General features: G+C 38.6%; 1 protein-coding gene and 1 long non-coding RNA gene across 10 annotated transcripts in view; one reads left to right on the forward strand and one right to left on the reverse strand.

The window, feature by feature from the left end:
• The window catches only part of LOC137642646 (uncharacterized), a 24,150-nt gene extending 11,555 nt beyond the window's left edge, over positions 1-12,595 (forward strand). For 2 of the 7 annotated variants that reach the window (XM_068375411.1, XM_068375412.1), the window contains exons 2-5: positions 179-233; positions 7,249-8,042; positions 8,352-8,459; positions 11,888-12,595. In XM_068375411.1, the coding sequence (XP_068231512.1) occupies positions 7,526-8,042; positions 8,352-8,459; positions 11,888-11,928 (666 nt within the window). In that variant the 5' untranslated portion in view covers positions 179-233; positions 7,249-7,525 and the 3' untranslated portion in view covers positions 11,929-12,595. Of the gene's footprint in view, positions 1-178; positions 234-265; positions 286-6,220; positions 6,865-7,248; positions 8,043-8,351; positions 8,460-11,887 lie in introns of those variants that run through there. The other 5 variants (XM_068375408.1, XM_068375410.1, XR_011044827.1 and 2 more) reach the window with 4 other exon arrangements.
• An 8,565-nt stretch (positions 12,596-21,160) lies between these two features.
• The window catches only part of LOC137642647 (uncharacterized), a 35,349-nt gene continuing 31,648 nt past the window's right edge, over positions 21,161-24,861 (reverse strand). For 2 of the 3 annotated variants that reach the window (XR_011044829.1, XR_011044828.1), the window contains 4 exons: positions 23,837-23,927; positions 23,477-23,658; positions 21,710-21,888; positions 21,161-21,225 (listed from right to left, as the gene is read on the reverse strand). This is a non-coding gene — a long non-coding RNA (uncharacterized lncRNA). The remainder of the gene's footprint in view (positions 21,226-21,709; positions 21,889-23,476; positions 23,659-23,836; positions 23,928-24,861) is intronic. The other variant, XR_011044830.1, reaches the window with a different exon arrangement.

Genomic DNA, 24,861 nt, shown 5'->3' on the forward strand with positions numbered 1-24,861 from the left:
AGTATGCTTTCCTCCGGATGGAGCGTAATGGACTTCATATTTCCGGGCCTTGTGATTTAAAGGTCTCAGAGCAGCTGATTTGAGTTGCCATGTGGTTTTTATGCTTATCATAATTATTTTTACATATTTTTTTTTCAATTTTGCTGAAACTTACAGTATATTTTCATATTTCTCGCAGATATCCTTGTTCCCGGCAATGGGGCTACTGTTCAGGACAAAGCGAAGCCCACTCGGTAAGCAAGGAAAGCGTGGGTGGACGGGGAAACTGGGATGGACGTAGCGTAGGTCATTTCAAATCTTGCCTTGCCTAGAGAAGGTAGTCTGACTCTTCTCTCCTGCGTTATCAGTCACGTTTGTGCTTTTACAGCCTGTTCTTATAAGTGATAGTGCTTTATAACTTTTTAGAATATTCCTCTTTATTTGTGTGAAGGTGTTTGTTGAATAAATGCCTAAAGCTAAAGTAGGGTTAGTGTACAAGGGAGAGGTTCCCATGATTGATGCCATAGCATCTATTGCCCCAACTGCGACCGCTAACCTTAGAGTTGCTGGAGAACAAAGCAACTTCCGTTCTCAAAATCCGTTGTCTCGACTGGTGTCGGTTAGACAAGGCCTTTCAATGTCGTCCATACATCAAATTTTGCTCGATTCCGATGATGAGTTCCGTGAAATAACCGATCATAGCTAAAGTAATTTAGCTGTTGGCGACGCAATTGAAAATGAGCACAGCAATAGTAAGGGGAGGTGAAAGTGAGGGGGAGACTGTAGGATCTAGTGGTGATGAATACTTTCTCGAAAGGAGTAATGTGGAGGGGGAAGAAGAAGAAACTGTGTAAGAGTTAGCATAAATGGCGAGTGATAATGATACTAGCAGCTATGAGAGTGGAGGGGATTATGCTGGTACTTCTGGTAGAAGGGTTAGATCGCCTCAACGAGGAGTGCGTAGCAGGACATGTGCTTGCCGCCAACATAGGAGGGGGGGGGCTAGGAGAGTGTCTAGGCGCATATCTTACTTGCGTTCACGCTCTCCCAGGTCGGGCGGGGGAAAGAGAGACTAGGATAGATGGTCCCGAGATCCCACGACACCAACTGCTTTACCATTTACGGGTCAACCAGAAATGACCTGTCCGATCCCTACGACTCCTTTAGGATTTTCACAGCTATTTGTTTCCTTCGATCTTTTCTATCTGATGAGAGGAACAAATTCAAATGCTTTTTTTATGAGAAAGGATATGTTGAAGACTTAAAACTTTAATTGGACGTCTTGTACTGTAACTGATATAGCCTAGTACCTTTGCATAGTCATGTGGATGGGAATCGTAAAGTTGCCGGAAATGAGAATGTATTGGGCACGAGGTAAGCCTTACTCTATGGCTGCTTTTCCAATGACTGTCAAGGTGAAAGTTCGAAGCAATGGGGAAACATTTCAATTCTTTCAATCGAAGGGCCTTACCAAGGAACTGACCAGACAAGCATCTCTTGATTAGTCCTGTACAATTGTGTGAAACACGGTTGGTACATAGTTTGGTGGTTGAGCGAGTCACTCCCCCAATGTGACGGGCCGAGAGAGGAGTTGTGAAATCAAAGGCAGATTGGAAAAGACTGAGTTATATTGTTGTGGAACACTCTCCTTATATACAAAACCTCAAGGCAACAGAACATGACAAGTTCACAAGACAGACAAAATCACAGAGGAAAAACCAGACTTGAATTTTCATGTTCGTTTAAGTGCGAGGGAAGAGCGAAGATACAACCATAATATATACAAAAGGAATTATGTACAATTGTGTGAAACACGGTTGGTACATGGCTCCCCCCCTAAAAATGACATACTGTATATGTTAGATAGGGCGCCCTGATCTAGAGAGGCGAACTGTAGGCGGGTCATCTGGCAGAAGATAAGCAGGTTTTAGACGATCAATGGAGACCCAGTCTTCTTTGCCCCGAATATTTAGGAGGAATGCATTCGGACTGCGTCGGATCACAAGTAAAGGTCCCGTGTAAGGGGGCGTTAACGGTGGCTTGCTGGTGTCGTTGCGCAGGAAGACGTGCGTTGCAGAGTGCAAGTCCGTTGGTATGTGATGCTTCGCTGGGGGCTTCTAAGTCTGGCGGCACGGAGTAAATTTTCCCACGACGTGACGTATGTGCTGGAGATCGTCGGAGGAGGTTGTAGAAGGAAAAAACTCGGCAGGGACAACCAACGGGTCGCCATACACCATTTCGGCTGCCGAGACGTCGAGGGCATCTTTAGGAGTGGTCCTTAGTCCAAGGAGGACCCAGGGAAGCTGAGTAAACCAGTTGCAATCCTTGCAGCGGGACATCAAAGCTGGTTTGAGGGTGCGATGAAAAGGTTCAACCATTCCATTGGCAGCGGGGTTGTAGGCCGTTGTGTGATGTAGGGTGATGCCCAGGAGATTCGCTAATGACGTCCATAATTGAGAGGTGAAAGTGGTTCCCCTGTCAGAAGTAATATGCTTAGGGATACCGAATCTTGAAATCCATCCAGAGAGTAAGGCAGATGTACATGAGGCGGACGTTGCAGTTTCCATGGGAATGGCTTCAGGCCTACGAGTGGAGCGGTCGATGACGGTAAACTGGTAACGATGTCCTTGTGATATGGGTAGGGGGCCTACAACGTCGACGTGAATGTGTGCGAAACGACGCTGAGGTTGAGGAAAGGTGCCCACTCCTGAATCCGTGTGTCGATGTACTTTGGAAGTTTGGCAAGAAGTACAGGCACGGACCCAATCCTTAGCATCCTTAGAAATGCAGTGCCAAATGAACTTTGCCTTCAGCAGCTGTGCAGTAGAACGGCACGAGGGATGTGAAAGGCCGTGGATGAAATCAAACACCTGTCGGCGCATGGGAGCAGGAATCCAAGGTCGCGGTCTACCAGTACTAACGTCACAGAGGAGGTTGGTGTTGGAGTTTTCGAGGGGAAAATCCTCCCAACGGAGGGACGTGCAGGATGTCCTACAAGCTTGATACTCTGGATCCTGTCGTTGGGCTTCAGCCAGGGCGTTGTAATCCAATCCCAGTTGAACGGCAGCCAACGTGTTTCTTGACAGGGCATCGGCAACGGGATTCATTTTCCCAGGGACGTATTGGAGGGTGCAATTGTATTCAGCCATGGCGGAGAGATGTCGGCGTTGACGGGCGGACCAGGCGTCAGACTGTCGAGTGAAGGCGTGCACCAGTGAAGGCGTGCACCAGAGGCATGTGGTCTGTGCGAATGACGAAGGGCGTACCTTCTAAGAAATGGCGAAAGTGACGGACAGCCAGGTGTACCGCTAGCAATTCTCGATCGAAGGTAGAATAACCCGATTCTGCCTTGGACAGTTTTCTGCTGAAGAAGGCCAATGGGCGGGGCGAGCCTTTGACCACCTGCTCGAGTACTGCACCAATAGCGACGTCGCTGGCATCGGTGGAGAGAAGGAGAGGGGCGTGTGGGATAGGAAAAGTGAGAGCCGCAGCAGTTGATAGGGCCTTCTTTGCATTGCAGAAGGCCGCTTCTTGAAGGGGACCCCACTTCAAGTCCTTTGGCTTGCCCTTGAGGGAGGCGTAGAGGGGAGCAAGAGTGGCGGCAATGGCTGGCAGAAAGCGATGATAATAGTTGATCATGCCCAAGAATTCCTGCAGAGCTTTGACGGTCGAGGGCGTGGGGAAATTCTGAACGGCTGCTACCTTCTCAGGGAGGGGATGGACTCCTTCAGGAGTGATACGGTGCCCTAAGAACGACACTTCGTTGGCGCCAAAGGTACACTTGTCGTACCGGACTACAAGGCCGTTTTGTTGCAGGCGGTCGAGCACGATGCGCAGGTGACGGAGGTGTTCCTCTTTTGAGGAGGAGAACACAAGTATGTCGTCCACATAACATACACAGAAAGGGAGGTCCCCTAAGATGCCATCCATGAGACGTTGAAACGTTACCCCAGCATTACGAAGGCCAAAACAGGAGTAGTTGAAGGTGTATGTGCCAAACGGAGTGGTGATGGCGGTCTTGGGGATGTCTTCTGGGTTCATAGGCACCTGATAATACCCCTTCAGGAGGTCGAGCGTAGAGAAAACCTTCGCTTTGTGCAGGTAGGAGGTCACGTCGGCAATGTTTGGGAGGGGGTAGTGATCCGGTTCTGTTTGCATGTTCAGGCGCCTGTAATCCCCGCACGGACGGAGGGAGCCGTCTTTCTTCAGAATGATGTGTAAGGGTGACGACCATGGGCTGGAGGCCTTTTGGCAAAGGCCCATTTTCTCCATTTCGGCGAACGTCTGTTTGGCGGCTGCCAATCGTTCCGGTGCCAGACGTCTGAATTTTGCAAAGACTGGGGGTCCCGTCGTCTTGATATGGTGATAAATGCCGTGCTTAGCAGAAACCGTGTGCGTTTGGCGAAGTTCTGGACGGAAAACTTCCGAGTACGACGTGAGGAGGTGGGCGTAGGCATCCGTGGGTGCGCTGATGTGGAGAGCGAGGTTAGAGGGGGCGGGTTGAAGAGGTGTCGACAAGTACGAGTCCGCGTTGACCATTCGTCGATGGGCGACATCGACCAGAAGGTGGAAATGAGAGAGGAAATCCGCACCGAGGATTGGCATTGTGACGTCAGCAACGAGAAACTTCCAATTGAATTTACCGTTTCCGAACGATAATGTGAGGCTCTCGTAACCGTAGGTGGGTATCGCAGATCCGTTGGCAGCTACCAAGCAGACGTCGGCAGATGTAGACAGACTACGTTGTGCCTTGAAGAGTTTCCTTGGCAAAAGAGAACGACAAGCACCCGTGTCTACCAAAAATCGCACGCCCGTTCCTGCATCCTGTAAAAAGAAAAGATTAGAAACATGGGAGGCCACCGCCACAAGCGATGGCCTACTTACTCCTTTTTTGGCCACTGACAATCTTTGGCACATTTCTTCGCGGTTGCCCCGAATCTGAAGTGGTAGTAGCAAAACTGCGGTGGATGGGAGGTAGTAAGAGGCTGTAGAAGTCGTTCGTTGGGGCGCGAGCGATTGGTGGGTGGTGGGCGGCTTTGTCGCCGCTTCGGCACGTCACGGGGTAGGCGTGTATGTCCTACGGCATTCATGTCATCTTCGGTGTACGTTGAATAGGCATCCTCGTCGTCAGGGGTGGAGGCGTTGATGGAGGTCTTGAAGTGGCTGTCCATAAGGGCGTCGGCTTTGGTCATAAAGTCCTTTATGGGTAAACTATCGACATCGGGTATGGCAGCGCGCACAGGTTCAGGTAAACGGCGTATCCAAAGGGCACGGAGTAGGTTCACCTCACGAGGAGAGCCGTCTGCGGCAGGTTGAAGGCGAGCGATACTGGTCATTTCCCTGAGGGCAAGCGAAGTCCTTTGGTCCCCCAACGGTTGTTGCGAGAGCTGAAAAAGCTTTGCTATACGGGCGACGGCGAGTACTGTTGCATAAGGTATGATTTGAGGTCGTCATACGCTATTGGGGTGTCTCCTTGTTCACAAAGCCAGTCGGATATTTCTGGGAAGGTGTCCTCGGGTATCGCCGCGAGAACATAATCAGCTTTGGTGGTTGAGCGAGTCACGCCCCTGATACGAAACTGGACTTCTGCGCGCTGAAACCAAGCAAACGCCTCTCCGCTGGCAAACGATGAAAGTTTGAATGGAGTGGCCGTAGCGCCAACTGCCGTAGAGTCCGTCATAGTACCAACGATGGAGGGGCGAGGGGGTGGGGGTGGAAGGCAGTGGAAGCGAGTCGACTTCCGGGGTCACGGGGTGACGGGCCGAGAGAGGAGTTGTGAAATCAAAGGCAGATTGGAAAAGACTGAGTTATATTGTTGTGGAACACTCTCCTTATATACAAAACCTCAAGGCAACAGGACATGACAAGTTCACAAGACAGACAAAATCACAGAGGAAAAACCAGACTTGAATTTTCATGTTCGTTTTAGTGCGAGGGAAGAGCGAAGACACAACCATAATATATACAAAAGGAATTATGTACAATTGTGTGAAACACGGTTGGTACATGGGTCACTCCGGGGTCACCAATGTGACGGGCCGAGAGAGGAGTTGTGAAATCAAAGGCAGATTGGAAACGACTGAGTTATATTGTTGTGGAACACACTCCTTATATACAAAACCTCAAGGCAACAGGACATGACAAGTTCACAAGACAGACAAAATCAGAGGAAAAACCAGACTTGAATTTTCATGTTCGTTTTAGTGCGAGGGAAGAGCGAAGATACAACCATAATATATACAAAAGGAATTATGTACAATTGTGTGAAACACGGTTGGTACAGTCCTGTAATAGTATATCCTTGACAAATGTAAGAGTATGTATACTCCAGAGGAGAACCTATCCTTGATGAAGGAATGTTTAAATGGAAGGGAAGACTCAACCTCAGGATGGATAATGCGAAGAAAACCACCAAGTATGGAATAAAATTTTACTTCCTATGTGAGAGCAAATCTGGGTATGTCCTTTCTTAAGATATACACAGAGGGCTTTATTCATCCCTGCGAGATATAATTTTCACGTTGATGGGGCAGCATTTGGATAAGGCCTATCATGTTTATATGGACAATTATTATATAACTCTGTGCCCCTGGCAGGAGAATTTTAGTCTTGGCCCTTTTGTAAGGGGACTCTTAGTGTCACTCTTAGGGGTGCTCCTACGGTACTCCGAAACTGCTCCAAATACAATTCGTTGCCCTGAGGTGCTATGTACTAGCGTAGGAAAGACAACACGTTTGTTATTTGTTGGCAAGAAAAAAGGCGTCGCTTTCATTAAAACACCTGATAATGCCGCAACAGTCATTTATCCATACTCGAAGGATAAAAAAAGGAGGACGTTATGTTGCAGGAGCAGCACCTGCAGAGCCCTATGGTATATATAATAAGGTTAGAGAGAATTTTACACATTTATGTATATGTATAGGTATATACATGTATATATATGTATTATGTATGTACAGTATATGGAATGTGTGTATATGTATGTGTGTACATATATAATGTATATGTATATGTATATATATGTATGTATATATATATATATATATATATATATATATATATATATATATATATATATATATATATATATATATATATATATATATATATATATATATATATATATATATATATATATGTATGTATGTATATATGTGTATATGTATATATGTAGGTAAAGATTGATACATATTGGAATAAAAAATATGTATCCAAATTATTCCTTCCGTAAGAAAATATAAATCTACTAACTACATTTTATCTTAACAGGCTCTTGGTGATTACGACGCCTATATGGGAGCAGTTGATGTTTTTGACCAGATGATGAACTACTAAACTTGTGCCAGGAGATCTCGTAGATTGACAAAGAAGATTAAACTCAACCTCTTGAAATTGGCCCTGTATAATTCCTACATACTGTATCAGAAGTACCAGCTTGATATGAATAAGAGGTTCCTTTCATTCCGGTAATATCATGAGGTGATTGCTTCGGCCTTTCTTTATTTTGACCCTGCTATGTGGCCTGACTCTGGGAACAGGATTCCACATGCCCCTGATATTCCTGTTGAAGAGGTCTCCTCATCCTTCTCAACCTGCTGATGCTGTTGATGAAGCTCTTGATGAACCCATGGATGCTGAAGGTATTCTCGCTGATGTTAGCCCTCCAAATCCCACACTTCCCCTTGGACCTAGACCCGACCACCCTCATAGGCTGATACAAAGTGAATCTATGATGGTTGATGGTGTGGAAGTTATACACAAACATGTAAAAATTGAGTGTGCACGCCAACAAAGAAAGTGTCGTTTGTATTCCAGGAATGGTATCTGCAGAGATACTGTGTATCAGTGCTTACACTGCAAAATAGCCTTATGTCACGTGACCGGACAGAGTTTCGCGAAGTACCATACTCTCTACCAATATTGGACACCTGGCAGGAGAGGTGAAGGTCCAGGTAGGTGCCGGAGGGTCATTCGGCATCGGGGTCCCTCTTCTTCAGCCTACTTGAAAGATCCTTCGCAGTTGGAGAGGATATTCACAACAATACGAAGAATGAGGATAAATAGTAAGTGTGAATTTGTTTTATTTCCTTTTGTTATAGGTATTTCATAGAAAAAGGGGGTTACAGCCAAAAGCAGGGACTAGTCTTCATGTATTTTTATAAGTGAAAAATAGAATCAAACTAGGCCCTAAGCCTGAATCAAAGTAAAATACAGGGTTACTCTGTTGGCCATGGGTGGTCCTTTGCAGGGCTTCCACCCTTCATTTTCTTGCTATTTTTACATTTTAGAGGGCGGGTGGTAGGGATGTCTTTTCTTTCAGTGTATAGCAATGATTAGGAATTATTATAATGTTGAATTCTTGTGCTTTACAGGACCCGGAGTCTACATTACCCATCGAGGTCCCTCTTCTGCAGGCTTCTTGCAAGATTCTTTTGAAGGAGAGAGGATACTCACAACAGTGCAAAGAATCCGGATAAATGGTAAGTGTGAATTTGTTTTATTTCCTTTTGTTATAGCTATTTCATAGAAAAAGGTGGTTACAGCCAAAGGCAAGTACTAGTCCTCATGATTTTTTTTCAAGTAAGAAATAGAATCAAACTAGGCCCTAAGCCTGAATCAGTCAAATACAGGGTTACTCTATTGGACATGGGTGGACCTTTGCTGGGCTTGCACCCTTCATTATAAGTTATTGTTTTTTGTGTGTGGGGTGGGGGGGCTTTTCCCATTTTGACAGGGTTGGTGAGGGGGGCGGGGCGGAGCCTTTTCCCATTTTGACAGGGTTGGTGAGGGGGGGGGGGGGGCCTTTTCCCATTTTGACAGGGTTGGTGATGGGAATGCTTCTTCTCCCTGTGGTATGTATGTATGTATGTATATGTATGTATGTATGTATGTATGTATGAATGTAGGTAGGCAATTTCCTAACAATTTATTCAGCTATGAAATGGTATATAAGTTTGTAGTTAGAAGAAGGAAACTGGAATAAAATACTTCGACATGCAAAAAGCGTGAACCTAAATTTTTTTAGCACAAGTAACGAAAATCTGAGATTGCAGAAGTTTTTCTATCTGTCATACGTAACCTTTTCCTTGTATTTTTTTTTTTTTAATTTTGAACATTCATTGAACTTTCTTATGACATGTGTGAAAATGAGGGTAAAGCAATGTAAATAGTGGCTATCGTTAGGTGAATTTAGTCGATGACTATTTTTTTCTTATCGTATACATTCAGATAAAGCACAGAATCCTAATCACAAACTTGAAAATCATACCATCTTAGACAATTTATTCAGCTATTAATTGGTATACAAGTTTGTAGTTAGAAGAAAGGAAACAGGAAAAAATATTAACTTGCAAAAGCTGTAAACCTTAATTTTTTCAGCGCAAGTTGAGATTTAGGTCATCACTTTTAGCTCGTCTACTATTTTTTTTCATGTTTCCTTTCTTTTAACTACACAAACTCTTCTATACCATTTTAGTTTCCTTGAATTCTGTGCTGTATTGGAATGTATACGATAAAAGATAAAAAATTTTGTCATCGCCTAGCTTCACCCAACGATAGCTACTATTTACATTGCTTTATCCTTATCTTCCCACATGTCATAAGTTCAATTAATATTCAAAATAAAAAGAATATATATATAATTACTCTAGGAATAAGTTACGTATGACGATAGAAACTTTTGCAAACTCAGATTTTAGTTACTTGCGCTAAGGAAATTTGTTTACAATTTTTGCACGTCTACTAATTTTTTCAAATTTTTTCCTTCTAACTACAAACCAGTTTATACTATTTTATAGCTGGATAAATTTTCTATAAGATGGTATTGTTTTTAAGTTCCTGATAATACCTGTGCTTATAGGAATGTATACGAAAGTTTAGTCATCGCATAAAGTCTCCTAACAGTAGCTTTATATTTGTTTTTTCATAATTTTGATAACTGAGAAACTTAAGTCATTTTCCAAATAATGAGACCAACCTGACACCTATGATGGAAATTGAAGCTCCGGGTGCGATCTGCAAAAAATGTCAAAGCCATTCAAAACTGAAAACGCCAGAGGGTTGTGACGGGCCGAGAGAAGGTTTTGACTAGGAAAGGATGAAAGCAACTGAGTGTTCCTTGTGTAGTGAATAAGTTTTTAAAAGCAGTTATCCCTCAAAGGTTAGTGTCATGAGTAATTATGATAAGGATTTATTATATTTAGTTTACCAATGTAAGGATTTGTGATTTACTTTTAGTATGTGATCTGGGAAGATAGTTCGAGGGGGCAGGCCCGCTGGGTAGGTCTGTGACCTGGGAAGGTAGTTTGTGGGAGGGGTTGGGGAGGCTAGCACCTCCTGGCTAGGTCTAGGACCTGTAAGGGGATGGGGGCTGGCCTTCCAGCTAGAAACGTGACCTGGCTAGTACTTGTCAAGGTTGGGTGGGTTTGTTAGGTTCTGTGGCCTTCTACAAATCTGTGCTAAATCACGTTTAGGTCTGTTATTGCACCCCCAAAGTCCCGGGTCCCCACCGGTCTGTCAGAAGAGGTGGATCTGTTATGGTAGAATGGCAAATTTGCAGTTGAAATAATGGCCAAATTTGTTGAAAGCGCACTATTATACGTTAGGAAAAGCTGCTCATCCTATTTTTAATGTAAATGTTCTATAATTTTGATTTCTTTAGTAGAATAATTCTTGGGATAACAAAGAGGAACACTATTCCTCGGCAAACATTTCCGTAATAAATAATTTGCAGAACAATAGTTTCTCTTTCATAGATAAAAAGACTAAAGAAAATAGCCAAATTTGGTAGACACTGTTATACTGAATGAAGTTTTTCTCCCAAGAGCTGCATTTTCTGCACAGTCCTTTTTTGGTCCTTAGGCATCTTAAGAGGTACTGTACAGCTCTAGTAGTCTTAAGTCTCTTGGGTTGTTTTTGTATTGTCAACTGTACCTGGGCCACTTTCTGGACTGAGGAAGATAGATGGCGAAAAGCTGTATTCCTTGCTTGTCTTGGGAGAATATTTTTCTCCTTCTGCAGTCATTTGGTACATTTCGAGAGGTGTCGTCTGATCTCCCTTTAGTGTCTGCGTTCTCTCGGCACCTTTCGCCTCTTGGTTGTAAGATGCTATAAGCTGGGACATTTTCTCAGATGTTCTCGGACTAGTGTCATTCTCACGAGTGATTATTCACTTGGTCAGTGTATCTAGATTGACCCTAAAGTCTACATTAGCTTTTGTTTTCCGTCTTTATATGCTATTGGGCATATTTAGTTTCAGCACTTTTTTGCTGTCATTAATGTTACTTCCTATTCCAAAAAGATTATTCCAGTTCCCTGATCGTAAATTGGTATAATGGCCTAGATAATTTATCTTAAGGTAATGTTTATATATATGGAAGTTTCACTCCAATAAGATCTATGCCTGGATAATCTGGCTGGTCCCACCCTGCCTTCTCCACTTTTGGTATTGCACAACTGACAATAGAATTGCATGAGCTCTGGTTCCAGGTGTCATTATTACCAACAACAGGGCAGAATAGGAGGTATAGGGGTTGCCAATGTGGTAAATATTGGGGTAAGTCATGTGATTCAGGGCTAGCTAAATTTTAATTTAGGATGAAAAATAAATATTTATACAAAATATTTTGTGAAAAATGTTGGAACTAGTTTAAGGTGTATGAATTAATTTCACAAGCCTTCATTTCGGCGTGTAATAAGTTAAACCCCATTTAATGGTTGCCTGAAAGACAAAAAAAAATAAACTTGGAAGAGGCAGGTATTAAATCATCAAATTCTTAGAAAACTTGACTGTCTAGAGACAGACTTCTAGATACAATAATTTCAACAGGATTAATGAAGGGTGTTCATAGTTTAATTTTTGTCTCATTTTCACTTTGATATTAAGTAATTTTAATATTTTGGTTTACAGGCGTGAACACAAGCTCCGTCAGGCCTCCTACCCGTTTTTGAGCCATCTGCCTTGCAGGCAGTGTTTTTCAATATCTTGACTGCCAGAGCTCATTACACAAACGTTTGTGCTTCTGTGCTAGCGGTCAAACTAGTTTGGGAAAATGCAGTAGAAGTCCTCGTGAAGATGAGCAATGACGGATTGATCCCGCGATCAACTAAGTATATGTTCAGGACTTTGGAAGAAATATACCGAAAAGTGCAGGCCACCCAGAATAACTGAATTTGAAACTAATCAAATTTCAGTAGAAGAAGAAATTCAACATGGATCCTGCAGGTCAAGCTAGTCTTCCAGCCGAGGCTTTAAGGGTATAACTAGATGATTCTTGCGAAGGGGGACTAAACCTTGTAGATCCTGCTGGCTCAGAGTGAAGGAATCATTCTTTGAAGAGGCTTTCCTCATCTTCTGCAGAACATCATCAGTCTCTGGCCCAAATCAAAATAATCTTGGCAATCTGCCTGAAGCGGCTGTATCCCGTACATGGTCTGTAGAAAGTCGGTTGGCTTAGAGCTTTCTGGGCGGCGACTCTAGTTTGACAACGTATCTCCTATGGAGTCTTGTCTGGGACCCAGAACTACCTTCGTTTTGCAACTAGAGTTAACTAGTGTCATATTGCCATTGTATTTAAACAGATGTAGTGGAGTTTTGATTTTCATGGTTGTGACCCTATTCTGTACATTACTGAAGTACACGGGGAATGTTGAGTTTACAGCTTTAAAGTTAAAAAATTTCCTGCACTTCAGCAGTTTAAACTTTTTAAGTTTTTAGATTTTTTGTAGACTTCCTTTTTAAGGTGCAGATTTTTAATATGCAGATTTTTAATGTCATAGTTAAGTATTTTAAATAGTTTTGAATGAGAAGGTGTGCAATCTCACATTGAAAATCCAAAAATAAAGTTTTTATCCCTTAGGCGATTTAAATATATTGTAAAATCTTTGGCGTTTTTTTTATTGCTTGCTTTGCAATGCTAAGATTTTATTTTAGTTAAATTTTTATGCTCAAATTTATTTTAATGTATATATTTTTTATTCCCAAAAATTCAAACTTAAATAACTTGCCGGTTTTGCTATTGTAAATAGATTTAAAACATTCAGTAGTAGTGTTGATTTACAGTAAGACTGTCAATTGTGTGCAATTTTGAAATAATTCTTAATAGAGGTTAAATTTTGGTTTAAAATACTCTGTAGTATGTAGGCTTACATTGTATTGTTGCTAATATAATGCTAAAATGGTTTTCAATATATTATTCAAGAAAATTTAAGTTGCCCAAACTGTTTATTCCATAACCTTATATTACCTAGTGTCTAAGGATTTTCCAGTTACCCCGCAACTATCTGTATATATTTATTTTTTTAATTTTTTGTATCTTTTATCAACTTTTACACTTTTATGGTCTTCGCATACATAATGTTTGATTGTAGTCTTAATTTTTTGCCTTCATTCTTTGAGGGTCAATTTGAGTCTATAAATATTTTTAAGATTTTTCACTGAAATTCCTCCTTTTTATAATTAGTACGTACCATTAAAGCCTTTGAATTAAAGTTAACTTTAAGACTCCTATAACCTTTTTTATACTTTAACTTTATTAGAAAAAGTATTGGTTAAATCTTTCAGAGTAACTATTTTGGCACTTCAAAAATATGGAAAATTTTTCCTGCATACATACTGATTCTTATGTTTAACTTTAAATATTAATTCCATTTGACTTTTTCAGCTGCTATTCACCAATTTCAATTTTAATCCAAACATTATCAAAAATTTAATTTTATAAAGAGGTTCGTCTACAAATGATTACTTATGTTATTCATGCCTTTGTTTTACTTTGATAAAATGCTGGTTACAACTATATATTTAAGCAAATATTGTTTGAAAAACGCGTGGGTAGTAGTAGACTGTACAGCAGGTCACTTTAAATAGGCTGTGCGACACTGGAGTTCTGGAATAACAAACTAGTTTATAAACAGAGCCGTAAATGGCACAAATTCCTACCATATTACTAGTGATGGTTTAGATTACGAAAGGAAAGTTAGATTTTGAAGAAAAAGAAAATAGGATTAAGAACATTTTATTTAAGGTTGACAACGCGTATGAGGCCTCCCGGCTAGATTAAGAAAAAAAGGCCTATAATACAGACCTGTGAAGCAATCATTTTCTATTCTAAGAACCTAAATATTCATGAGGGCACTTATTAACCTCATTCTTTCAAACTGGCTTCAGAACCTAATGATAAAAGCCGTATGAAGAATTTGTTACTTGCATTGTAGCTTGAATAACCCACTATGGACATATTGAAGGTACAGTACTTAATGGAAATTTGTTACTGCTTATCTGTGACTATACACCACAACAAAATTATTTTCATCTTTGTGACAAATTAACACAAGAGTTCTGGTATATGAACCATATATAAAGTCCTGAGATAAAGTAATTGAAGTTTAAACAAGCTATTGAATAGGGCTCCATCCACACAGAACAGCTTGTTTGTTTCGGGCGACCTCTGAAGTGTAGAGGCAGCGAGCAAGTTCGATATAGGTTTTTCCATACAACCGTAGTAACGAGAGCTGTGCTCTATGGTGGCTAAAGACTGCAAAGATGTCATTGCCTGACCTACAAAGTGTTTAGTTTACCAGAACTGACGTCAGAGGGTGGCAGCGTTGGTGTCGTGGAGAGGGACATCCTCCCAACAGAGGGATATGCAGGATGTCCTACATGCTTGGAACTCTGGATCTCTTCATTGGGCTTCTGCCAAGTTATTGTAACCCAATCCCAGGTAAATGGTAGCCAATATTTCTTGAAAAGGCAATGGTTGTGTTGAAGGGTACATTAGTATTCAGCCACAGTTGAGATAAATCTGCATTGACGGGCGAACCAGGCATCCGACTAGTGTGAGAAGGTGTGCACCATATGCATGTGGTCTGTGTGAATGAAAAGGGCGTACCTTCCAAGAAGTGGCAAAAGTGACAGACTGCTAAATGCACCGCCAGCAATTTGTTTTAAAAGGTATAGTAGCCAGATTTCAGCATAGGAAAATTTCGTACTGAAGACCGATGGGTGGGGTGAGTTTACCACCTGCTTAATGACATACCTCAATAGCAACATCACTGGCGTGGAGAAGAGTTGAGATGCATGTGGCTCTGGTAAGTGAGAGCAGATTAGTTGATAGGGTATTCATTGTGTTGCAGAAGGTCATTTCTTGAAGGTCTTTGGCTTACCCTTGAGGGAGGGGTAGAGGGGGCCAAGAGTGGTGGCAATGGCTGACAGGGAACTGTGATCATAGTTAATAATCCCCAAGAATTCTTGCAGTACTTTGATGGACGAGTGTAGGGAGAGTTCTAAATTGCTAATACATTCTCGGGGAGGGGTGGACCCTTTCAGGAGTGATGCAGTGCCCCAAGAACGATACTACTTTTGACGCCAAAGGTACAATAGTCTTGCCAGACTACAAAGAATGTTCTGTTGTAGGCGGTCTAGCATGATGCGGAGATGATGGTGTTCCTCTTTGGAGGAATAGAACACTTGTATGTCATCTGTATAACATACTTGGAAGGGGAGGTTCCCTAAGATATTGTCCACGAGACTTTGAAAAGTGGCCCCAGCATTACCTAGGCTAAAACAGGAGGATGAAAATTTATGTACCGAAGGGGATGGTGATGGCGGTCTTGGGGACGTCTAATGGTTCATGGGCGCCTGTTAATACCCCTTCAGAAGGGCGAGTGGAGAAAACCTTCACTTTGTGCAAGCAGGTGGTCACGTTGGCTATGTTTGAGAGGGGGTAGTGATCTGGTTGTCTGCACGTTCTGACGCCTGTAATCCCCCCACTGATGTAGAGCCATCTTTCTTGAGCTCTATGTGCGAGAGTGACAACCATGGTTTTGAGGCCTTTAGGCAGAGACCCTTTTCTTCCATTTCAGAGAACGTTGTGTTAAGCGGCTGCCAAACAATCCAGTGCCAGACGTCTGAATCGGGCAAACACTGGGGGCCCATTGTCTTGGTATGGTGATAAATGCCGTGTTTCACAGGAGCCATGGGCGTTTACTTTACTTTTACTTTTGGGGGTTTATTTCTCGCCTTCCATCAGACACTAAGTTTGTTCAGGCAGGCCTTGATGTGTGAAAATAATTTTTTCCAGTTTATATTTTGCTCTGTATCTTTTCAGTTATTCGCTAGCATTTGTATTCAGGCTTAATAGTTTTCTGATCACTATTATAACACTTTCCAAAGAGATAAGTCTAGGTTTTTCTTGCCATTCTTGACATCAAGTGGAAGGTCGTTGAAGTGTCTCGGTGCAGCATAACAAAAAGTTCTTCCTCCTATTGCATGATTCACACTAATTTAGAATAGTCTATATGGGTCATCAGCATGTCTAACTCTTAGAGCAGCGCTAGTAGCTTGAGGGTAGGGGACCAAGCAATCACGAAGATATTTAGGCTTATCACTAGTGAGTGCCTTGTAAGTCAACAAACAAATCTTAAATTAAATTCTAGCCTTAACAGGTAACCAATGCAGATCAATCAGTGCAGGAGTCATGCTCTCCCGAAATTTAATGCCTTTTATCAGTCTAGCCGCCCAGTTTTGCACATTTTGAAGCTTTCTTAGTAGTGTATTGGGCAATTTATAGTACAGAGAATTGCAATAATCAAGCCTTGATATTACGTGACTCATCACTAAAATTTTTGTACTGCCCTCTGTTAAATATTTTCTATTAAATGCTATGTTTCTCAGGCGATAGTTACACACTTTCACTGTATTCACTATTTGATCCCTCATTGACTAATTACAATCTATCAGTACACCCAAATTTTTCACAACAGGCACAATCGTAACATCAGTGTCACCAATTTTTATACTTTGAAATAACTGGCAGTTCTTCAAAGCCACCTTTGTGCAAAATAACATACATTCTGTTTTATCATCATTTAATTTAAGCTTTTTCCTCTGCATCCATGTTTTTATTTCAGTCATTATCTCATCAATTTTCTTCTTTGTATCTTGTGTTGTTGAAATTGAAAGGTAGAACTGAGTATCATCTGCATATAGTTTAAAGCCCACTTTTTTGTTTTTCAAGATATGTGATAGCTCAATATTATATATGTTGAACAAGATAGGGCCCAGAACACTACCCTGTGGTACACCTTTCATAAGAATTCTCTCACTAGATCGGTTTCCAGAAACTTCTACAATAGTGTTCCTGTTCGTTAAGTAGCTTCGCAAATATTCCAGTGCTTCCTCAGTCACTCCAATGGACTTTTAAGTCAAGTAAGTACTCGTTCTAGTTATATCAATAAATTGCCTGAATTTGAGTTCGAATTAGTAAACATGCTTGGCTTAGGATATTTTCACCTTTGTATGTCTGTCTGTGTTATTGTGATTTAAATAAATCAAAAGCTATTTGACAGATCTAATGAAATTTTGCAGGATGATTGGCCATAAACCAAAGAGAATTTGAGTAGATTTTGGGATGGATTGGGTAAAAAGTCAAGGTCAAGGTCATGAAAAGGTCAAAAAATGTCTTTTGCCGTATCGTTGCTTATTTTTCTGATTTTGGAGGAAACTAGTACCAAAATATATATAAGTCAATTGCCTATCTTGTGATTTACAACATGATATAGTGATGTCATTACCCTAGTTCATTTATGTTTGTGATTTTCATAACTCGGAAACTATTTAACCAAATCTCATGAAATTATGTTGAATGATTTGCCATGATCCAAGGACAATTGATTAGATTTGCGGAGTGATTAGGCCAAAGGTCAAGGTTAAGGTAACGAAAGGGTTAAAAACGTCTTTTAATCTAAATCGTGGTTAATTTTTATCTGATTTATTATCATCATCTATTATGATCATTATCGTTATTATTAGCATTATCATTATAATTATTTCAAGATAGAGTTCAAAGTTCAAACATACTTAGAGAACCAAAAGTCTTCAAGTCTAAGGGACTAATATAGGGAAAGACCTTTGGTTTCGGAATAATGAACAGAAAAATAAATTAGAAATTAGAAATATAACAATATGAACATGAATAAAGGCACAAAGGAATATGAAATCATTATTTTCCGATCGAAAATTGTAAAATGTCTTTTAGAACATCAGAAAATTATTAGTTGAATAATTGGTTAACTTTGAAATTGATGAAAAATTTGTCATGAATATTGTACATGATACCCAATGCGCTATTTAGATCAACAAACACTGTCTATTCCATAGTGAATTTTGAATTGGAAATGATACACTAAGAATTTTTTTTTTTTTATTATTCCGTATAAGGGTATCCTTTAAGATAACGAATTGTTTTCTTATTAGATATTGAATACTTTCTTTTTCATTGTTTATTGTGCAACCAACAGATGTCGCTGGTTTTCCAAGAGGTGGCGTAACGCCTCTTGAAAGTAATTGTTTTCCTGAAGATTCCTTGTTAGTCTCTCGACCAATCAGGAGTCGTTTTCTCCTTCTTTGTCTCTGATTGGTTGAAACTTGGAAGAAAGCCGGCAAGACGTAACTGTAAACGGTAAGTAATCGGGAAGCAATGTCAGTGCGTGTTGGGGTCTAGACATTATACACACCTTGGTCTAGCAACACAAGTTATTTGTATACCGTGTTTGAATTTTACTTTAGGATCTGCGGTTCCTGTGAAGGTCGCCATCTTATGGGCTTGTGCTATGACGGTAAGCTTGATTTTTAAAGGTCTGTTGTTCAGGGTTTTTCTAGTTAGTAAGTTTGTGTTGGAATGTTTTTTGTTTTTGGAAATTGACTAGCAGTTTTGTATAGGGATGTTTTGATGTTATCTATATCTGGAAGACAGAGCTAGGATTCGTAATTGCTGGAAGATGCCGGTTAACCTCAAAAGTAGTGTTTAGTAACGAACGATTTAGTTTTTCTATAAACCAAAGGCGAGATATACAATTTAGTTTTACCATAATGTCAATTGTAATCAAATTTAATAAAATTCCTACTATCGGATCCTTTTTAACCGGCTTAATGTCTTGAATCTGCCAAGGTCTTAATGGCTAAAGCCTTCACGTTCTGAACGTTGGACTTTTACCTATTTAGTAAGCATATTGCTTGGGGTAATCATTAGAAACACTAATCTTATAATGCTTTAAATCAGTAAAATTTTTGGTGTTGAGTATTTAGTCCAACACTTAAAACATAAAATTCTTGTATCGTAATTTTTAGTATTCTATAATTGAAGCGTTCAACACATCTTGTGAACTGTAATTCGGTAACATCCGGTGCACTGAGAAACTTTAAAGTAATTTCTCTTGAAAATTGATAGGATTTTCGAAAGGAGTTTATTGGATAGGTTTTAAATTTAAATATAACCTATGCGTATTTTCTTTATAGTAATTTAGTGTCTTTATTCATTAGCGTAAATTTTACGGTTCGTTATTTTTTGGGGGTATTGTGATTTTATTAGTAAATTTTGCTTTGTTTTCTCACCAATTTCAAAATCTTAAGATCGAGGTCTTGAGTAACTGTTCAATTTCCATAGATTTTGAAACCAATTTTTTAGGTTTTCTATCCCACCTGAGTAGCGATCAGTCCTAAGTTTTAATTAGGTTAAATATTTAGATTTTGGATAACTGGTAAATATCTATAAAGTGCAAAGATGCCTGTACAACTTCCATAAGAGTCTAGTTACATAATGGAGATAGATAAAATTTGGGTTTTGGTTGCTAAGGTAAAATTTGGGGGTTGGTTGCCAAATTTAAGATTCTTCGACTTTTAATTTAACAGCTATGGTTGCTAAAATTTTCTGATTGTAAGATTATTAGGATGATTTTAGTTATTTGAGCTTATGAAAGGAGTTATATTATTTGTATTTTTTGTTAGGCTGATTTTAGTTATTTGAGGTTATGAAAGGAGTTATATTATTTGTATTTTAAGTGTTTGTGTTAAAGCAAACTACTAATAAAATAGTGTTATAGTTTTTTTTAAGTGGTGTTAAATTTAACGACTTTGACAACTCCGCTATAAGAATAGAGGAAAATACTTTTGGATCAAATAGATTTAGCCGGGCCCCATTTATCAGTTTTATAGCTCTTAGCTTTAGTTAGGTGGAGTATTTTTCAATGTCTTTAAAGATTTTGCGTTTAATGTCTAGGGAGATTCAGAATTAATTTTATATAGCCTTTATAGGCAAGTTATTCTTTCCTGTAGTTCTAAAGTTTTGAGCTTAACTGGATAAGATATATTTTAGTTTAGATGCACAATGATATTGTGAGTAATGCTTAAAATGTTTGAAGTTAGCGAGAGCTCAGTGTTGCCGATTACAGTACTGAGTGCGTGGAATAGCATATTTCTGATTTTATGATTTTAATTTATTCAAGAAAATAAGGCCTTTTGAATGATCGAGTTTATAGCACTTTTAACATTATCCATATAATACCGACTATGATTTCTCATTTAAGCGTCCCTTTTACCTTTGATGCTTGAATCTGTGGACTAGTGTTCTTTGTAAATTGCTTTTTAGGTTTTTTATCTTGAACGTGCTTTTCAATCTATGATTTGTCACTAATCTTTCACGTTAGGTACTTTTAGAAGGTAAATTTGTTTTTAAATCGTCAATTTGCAGTCTATTTTATAATGGAGCTGCTTTTGTATTTTGTTCGGTGTTACACTATAAAAAACAAGCAGCGCCCATATATAAAAAGTAGCCGGAAAAATTACAATTTATAAAATAATTAATCTTTCAAGTTGGCTACTTTTAGACATAACTTTTTATAAATTGACATTTGCTGGCTATTTTTATATGGGCGCTGCTTGTGTTTATGTATATACACTGAACAATACAAGAAAGTAGCTCCATTTAAAAAATAGACTGCAAATTATGATTTAAAAACAAATTTACCTTTCTGAATGCGTGAAAGATAAGTGACAACAAATCATAGAGTTGGACGTACTAAACTGAGAATTTCCATGATTTCTTTTCAGGTTTTCTGCTGCCCCATCCAAGGAGTGGAGTGAAAGATCTAAGAAACTCAAACTACCTCAGCTATCAACACTTGTGCTTCAGAAGAAAGAGAATCGAAGAAATCAAGGAAGAGGGGAAAAATAAGATGGGGAAAAATAACACAGTAGTATAAAGATTTAGTATAAGATTTTCTATTTATTTAATAACATAACTGAAGACTAGCAGTTTACTTAAAAGGCACAAGTAAACTACCACTTGTGCCTTTTTGTAATGCTTCTATAATAAAGTCTTCTTCCCACGCATATTACATAGTTTTTCTTCCGTATTGTATGGTACTGCTGCTTTCCTGTTGACATATCCTCAAGGTTTTTGACTGACGACCGTACTGAGGAAGAGAAAATTAAGTTACGTTAAATTAAATGTCAGAATTGGCTTAAAATTTTAAGTTTTAGAATCTAACTCCTTTTAGTACTATTTTTACTGCCACTTGATTTCAAAGTCATGCATTAAGGATGGAATTTTAAAAGCTTTATATCCCCTTAGCCAAGTCACACTTATACGAAGCTAACATCTTTACTAAAATTTGAATTTATACATACAAATAAAAATGCTATACTTTTAGCTAAAGGGGTGGGGAATCCACGATTCATAAAGCATGTAGTTTGTAAAACAAGTAAACTTAATATCAGATTTAAAACTTGTGTTTTATAAACAAGCTCCCCCGCACTTTTTATGTATTATATATTATGGTTTCCTAATTGATGTATCCTACATTTAGTTTACAATTTTGTATTAAAGGAAAAAAAATAACATTTGCAAATTACACCCACAGCTAACGAAGTTAAAGTTAAAAGGCTTTGTCCACTTACTTTATTACCGATGTCTCAGTTTAACCGGTGAAATGGCTGCGAATTACTCTTCAATGTCATTCCACAAATATACCCGAATAGTCTTTCAAAAGTTAAGAATCTGAAGATTCCTCTGGTACAATATGCTGTGCTTATCGTTTCCGTATGAACACCTCTTGTTATTAAGGTCACCTTAAAACCTGACAAAGAAAGAGCATTGATGTATCATATCAAGCAAAATCTTGTGCAACCTTTAAATAAGTTAATTTTCATACATGCCAAGACGGCAAAACCAACATAATATTACCAGCCTGTCAAAATATCCTAAGATAATTTTTAAGTCTCTTTCTATTCAACTTGAACACCTAAATTCCATTACCAAAGTACCTAATAAACACCAACTAATGTATGAAGCTGAAATTTTCACCTCAACAGACCATGAGACATTGAAGAGGATTTTCAATAGTCATACATATAGAATTGAGAACATTTTTCAATAGTTTCACATGAAATTCCTCAAAAAGTGTCTCATTGATATTGAGATTAGGCTCCCTGATGGATAGTTGCCAAAGTTGAACCCTAAATCAGAATACAACAATTTTCAATTGAAATCTTCCTCACCAAATTGATACTTAATAAAAGCCATTAGCTAGACTAACAACACGTTATATTAACCAATTTTATTAGATAGTATTTGCATCTAAATTTACACTAACGAATCACTTTTCAAATGTAATCAAAATTCCCGTTATCTAAATAGATCAATAAAAAGGTCTTACAAGTAGATAACCACGTTTTAAGACTAAAATCAGCCTCAAACGCATAAGATATATTTTGTTAAGCACAGACTTTCAGGACTAGAAAACTAATACCTGAAAAACGTCAGTGTAACAAAAACCAAGATTGAAAGTGTCAAAATAATCTTCCAAAATCGCCGGAAATTCAAACCCTTTCATGTACAGATTCAAAATCCAAGTCATTTGTGGAAATTAAGAGAAAGATTCAATACATTTCCTATTGACATATCGAATTGCAGGAAAACTATTTCAAAGTTAAAATCACTACAAATTTAACTTTTTAAAATACTATCAGGATTTATACTAATCGAAAATATATTTCATAATATCTAAATGTAAAAAAAAATGTAAGAATTTTGAACGAGAAAATTTGATTCCTAAGATTACCAAAGATGAATTTATAAAGATACTTTTGTAGAAATAGGAAGAATACTGGGAATACAAACTACATGCTTGTGGAAAAAATAATAAGAAGTCAAGATTAAATTCCATACAAATCCTGGGGAATTAAGTGTAGAAAGGAAAACTATTCTAAAGAAGTCAATAGATATTCATTTGCGAAAGGTCACCAAAACTGCTGGAAAATTATAACTATTGAGAATCTGCGCAATCGTGTAGGAACGTTAACAAAAATCTCTCGACCCAACCCGCAACTGAAAGAAACAAACCAAAATCAATAATCACAATTGAGTAACCACAGCCTCGCGAAACCAAGAGTTTATGAAGAGACCAGACCAGAAGAAAACTCTAGGAAAGAGCAGTACGAAAGAGCTACATTACAAGACAACGCAATAGGCATACAAAATGATGAGTACACCAGGCAAGACGAAAAAAAAAAAAAAAAATAAAAAGTGCTGAAAGACAAGCTCAGAAGAGACACGAGAGCCTGGTATGAAAAAGAAGATATTGTAATTTTTTACATTAAGAAAAATCAAACGGCAGTAATAATAGGAAAATGGCTATTTAATGTATTCAAATACTAAACACCTACGGTAACTTGTAATGTGGACAAAGTATTTCTACTACAGACGTTTATTGATGAGTTAGGTTTTTGTAGTATTTTGCATCATTTCCTGGTCATTTCATTCTTGAGTTCTCTAAGTCTTTCTTTACTGTTGGCATTTTATCGTTCAGCTTGTTTGTAATTCCTTTCTTTTCCAGTTTCAAACACACCTGTTAGAAAAATCATATAGTGTACATGGTCTAATCTACCTAGGAAGTATCAAGCAATATTTGTTAAACTATTAAATCAAAATATTTTATATCTTTTTGGATGAGAATAAAGTTTAATACAAAAAATAATTATGGATTTTCATGAAAAGTGTATTACTAATTCCCCTCTCTCGCTTACCTTTCATAAGAGATATATTGTAATTGTCCTTCTACCCATTGAAAAATCGTAGTCTCAACCACTTTTGCATGAAGCTGAACATCTGAAGAATCTGAAAAACTAAGTTTTATATATTCAAATTTTTTTAGGTTATACATATTCAGTCTTGTTAATTTTTACACATTCACAATCTCAAATTATACAAATTCACAATCATGCGCATATCATACTAGCACTTTCATAAATTGTATCGGTAAATAATCAATCTTTCCTTGAGTGACAGGCAAATATCCAACGAATCAAAATTAAGAATTTAAAACTCTAAAGTAACTTATTGAATCTATAAAACAACAATGCAGCTGTTGCTAATCCACTGCATTACAAAAAGTTTTACAAGGCTGCAAAATTTCCTTTTACTTGAGCCGGGTACCTAACGAATAAATTATTCATTTATTATGTTTGTCTAATGAATTATATTGCCTCATTACTGTATCATCTGATATCTAAGTTGCAGCCAAGTAATTTAGAAATTAAAACAAAAAACAGGGAATTACCTCCCCAATTTGAAATCAAGAACAAATTTTAATTCCCAATTTGAACAAACTTCAGTTTTCATGTTTTAAAAGTTCAATTTGAACTATTTCAAAATTTTATTTGCATAACAGCCATAAAGCTAAAAGGTCAAGTAAAGCTTTATCCACCTCCCACTTTTCCTTTGCATAATAGCCATAAAGCTAAACAAAGTCCAAGTAAAGTTATATCGACCTTCCAGTACTGAAGATTTTGGATTTGGGGTTGATATCCACGTAAATAATCACTTATTTTACTCAACTTCAGCTGAATGAAATCTTCCTTTTAAAAATTTCTTTAGCGTGTCTTTCATTAATATTAAGATTAAGCTCCTTGATGGATAGTTGCCAAACTTGAACCCTCTGAAATCAAAATGTAACTTTTCAGTTGAAATCATCCTCACCAATTTAAGAAACTTTGTAATAAAAGCCATTAGCTAGAGTCATTAACTAACGGTTTTTATTAACCGATTTTGT

Source organism: Palaemon carinicauda, chromosome 6 (genome assembly GCF_036898095.1).
Source record: "Palaemon carinicauda isolate YSFRI2023 chromosome 6, ASM3689809v2, whole genome shotgun sequence".
NCBI lineage: Eukaryota > Metazoa > Arthropoda > Malacostraca > Decapoda > Palaemonidae > Palaemon > Palaemon carinicauda.